Genomic DNA, 2,949 nt, shown 5'->3' on the forward strand with positions numbered 1-2,949 from the left:
AGAGGCAGGCCCCTTGGTATTGCAAACTTTATATGCCCCAGTACAGGGGAATGCCAGGGCCAAGAAGTGGGAGTGGGTGGGTAGGGGAGCAGGGCAGAGGGAAAGTATAGGGAACTTTCAGGATAGCATTTGAAATGTATATAAAGAAAATATCTAATTAAAAAAAAGAGCACACCTATAAGATAAGGCACAAAAATAGAAGAGGGCTCAAGGAAGAGACAAGTAGGAGGGTGGAGGTGGGGGACACTAGAAGATGGGGGGATGGATATAATCAAAGTCCATTATACAGAGGTATGAAAAAGTCATAATGAAGCCCATTGTTCTGACAAATGGCAGATGATAAAGCAACAGCAAAAATGATAGAAATAAATAAGGATGTAAAGTCAGTACATGTGACGGCTGCTTAAAGAGTAACCCACTCACATCATGGTGCAGTCAGTGCATTTAGCCAGCTCAGTGCCAAGACATGAAGACTTGGCTCCATGTGGTATCATTTAGAAACCATGTGGTCTAGATATTGAAAAGGAAAGCTCAGGATGTAAAGGACTCCTGAAGTGACATAGTGACCTCACGGACCAAAGACCAGTCACCTGTCCTGTGACATTTCATAAAAATTTGAGTGAGGTGAATCATAAGCAAAACAGATTAACTAATGACCTGACTTCCCAGGTCTCTTCAGCTCTTTCCATTAGCTAGAGATTTTTATGCCAAATGGACTTAGTCCTTTTAGATACAACGGAAGGAGCCAGATTCTTTGCCAGCTCCTCTGTCACCATGTCAACTAATTGATGTCTACTCCTCTCGCCCCCAGCTATCTCTTTGATCCAGTTCAAGTGCCCTCCCCTGGTTTTGTCAACGAAGTAAACAACTGCAAGTTGGAGGAAGATGACACTGTCAGACTAAAAGGCACCCAGAACAGTGAGGTTAAGGTGCCCAGGAATGCCCTGCACGATGGGAGCCTGAGCAATTCAGAGAGCAGAGGCAGTACAACTGGTCTACCTCACCAAGGACCGCTCCCCCAGGAGGACTCAGAAGAGAAACCCCGTGTGGAGAAGCAGGGTATTGTCAATGGCATCAGCCCCACTGCTACTCTGCAGTCGGTCAGGAGTTCCAGGCTCCACCAGGTTGACAATAGCTCCTGGGCCAGCAGCCCCTGGGTAGCCACCATAGACAGTGCTCACCCGGCTCAACCCTTCCTTGAAGGAGAAGACTACAGGAAGCAAAGCTGCCTGCTGCCCAACTTGGAAGGGACCCAGATGGTGGGACATGGAGACTGCAGAGCCCCTGCGGAGGCCTTGGCAGTGGCAGATCACATCCCATACATACCAGCCCCAGATTATCCCCAGCTCTGGAGCCCGGCAGTAGACAACGCAGACCCTGAAGAAAAGGATTGTCTTTTTGAAAACCACTCTGAGGTGGAGCCCCTTCCGGGAATTCAGCCCAGGGTGAGCCAGCAGGGTTTGAACATGCCCTTCTCCCTGAAGAGAAGCTGGGACTCACTGAATGAGGCAGGGACAACAGAAGTTCTGAGTGACTACTTCAAAGAGGAAGATCCCACTCAACCCACACCAGTGGCTGATTCTGGAAATGAGCGGGAAGACCCCCACACCTACAATGGGGACAGAGAGGGTATTGTGGTAGATGAGGACGCTGAGGTGGCAGAAGCCCTCGCAGCATTAGAAGCTGCTACCGCAGGAGAAGACGCAGATGATGCCGATTAGGGGGAGGGGTGAGGCGAGGCGAGGGAGCTGCAGTCACATGGAGCAGATAGAAGCATGTGCCCACTCTTCCAGCATGCCCCGGCAGCCTTGCCAGCTGGACCAGTTGTTTACATCTGTTATCTTCCCATTGCCAGTACCTGTGCCATGCTGCTTGCTGTATACGGCATCCCTCTACTCCGAATGCATTCAGAATGCTAGCATCAAAATAAGAGTGGGCCTTCATGTCCATGACCACAACAAGTGCGGAAGTTAAGCAGCTTGCATGCTGGCCCTGAAAGCGCCCCCCCCCCAGAACATCTGTCCAGATGTGCATGAGAATGCCCGGGACAGCCCCACACTTGATCCCAGGGGCCATTCTGTTTGAATGTATTTCTTTACCTTGTTTTTGAGAGCCAAATACTTCACCCAAGCTAGAAAAAGGTAACTATCCACTTAAAGTGCCTACTGTGTGCCAGAGCTTAACTTCAGGGACAGTCACCCAGGGAACTACTAACTAACCACTTGTTGAACATCAAGTACCCTTCAGGGTAGAGCAGACTTGAACTGTGAACAAATGGTTAGCCCTCCGCTGTGCTAGGAGAGCACCCTGACCTTAACTTTTTTTTACACTATTACTTTTTAATCTCCTTTGGGATATGGGAGGCTGGCCAAAATACTTCTCAAAACTGTCGTCATGTTCTAGGTTCGAGTTCCGGAGTGTTTTGTAACAGCCTAGCCATTTATGAAGGGATCTGTGTCATTAAATGTCTGGTTCTCATTAAAGCATCACGGCATATGTGTCTCCCTGTCTTGTGGAAAAGCTGGGTATAATGGTCTTAGACAGGATTAGTGACCATTGGTGCTCCCTTCAGTTTATACATGTAGACATTCATTTGCTTTGATGGACAAGGAAGGGCCAGAGATGGAACTCCCTCTGTGTCAAGGTGGTATAGTCCAACTTACACCAGGTTGGTTATCTGATCCCATGGCCAGATCTAGCTGGATAGAAAAGAGAACAGAAGACATCAGTCAAGCTGTGTACTTGAGTCTCCCAAATCAACTTGGAATATAATTCATGAAGATAAGAGAGAATGCATATTGATTTTTGAGGTGAGGAGCAGCCTACAGTCTCTGTCACATCAGAACTCCCACACCCCAAAGCCTATGGTAAAACTAACAGGTTTTGAGAGGCTCAAGGAATAATGCTGATGTTAAGTGTGGCACAGACGATTCTTAAGCCTTTGGTCCA

General features: G+C 48.2%; 1 protein-coding gene across 1 annotated transcript; it reads left to right on the forward strand.

Annotated features, from left to right (window-relative positions):
- The first annotated feature begins 750 nt into the window (after nucleotides 1-750).
- Nucleotides 751-2,494, forward strand: C5H4orf19 (chromosome 5 C4orf19 homolog). Its single transcript, XM_021163342.2, has one exon. It carries the CDS (start codon nucleotides 789-791, stop codon nucleotides 1,719-1,721), a length of 933 nt encoding a protein of 310 aa, XP_021019001.1. The 5' UTR covers nucleotides 751-788; the 3' UTR covers nucleotides 1,722-2,494.
- Nucleotides 2,495-2,949: the final 455 nt, after the last annotated feature.

The sequence above is a fragment of the Mus caroli genome, chromosome 5 (assembly GCF_900094665.2).
Source record: "Mus caroli chromosome 5, CAROLI_EIJ_v1.1, whole genome shotgun sequence".
Classification (NCBI taxonomy): Eukaryota; Metazoa; Chordata; class Mammalia; order Rodentia; family Muridae; genus Mus; species Mus caroli.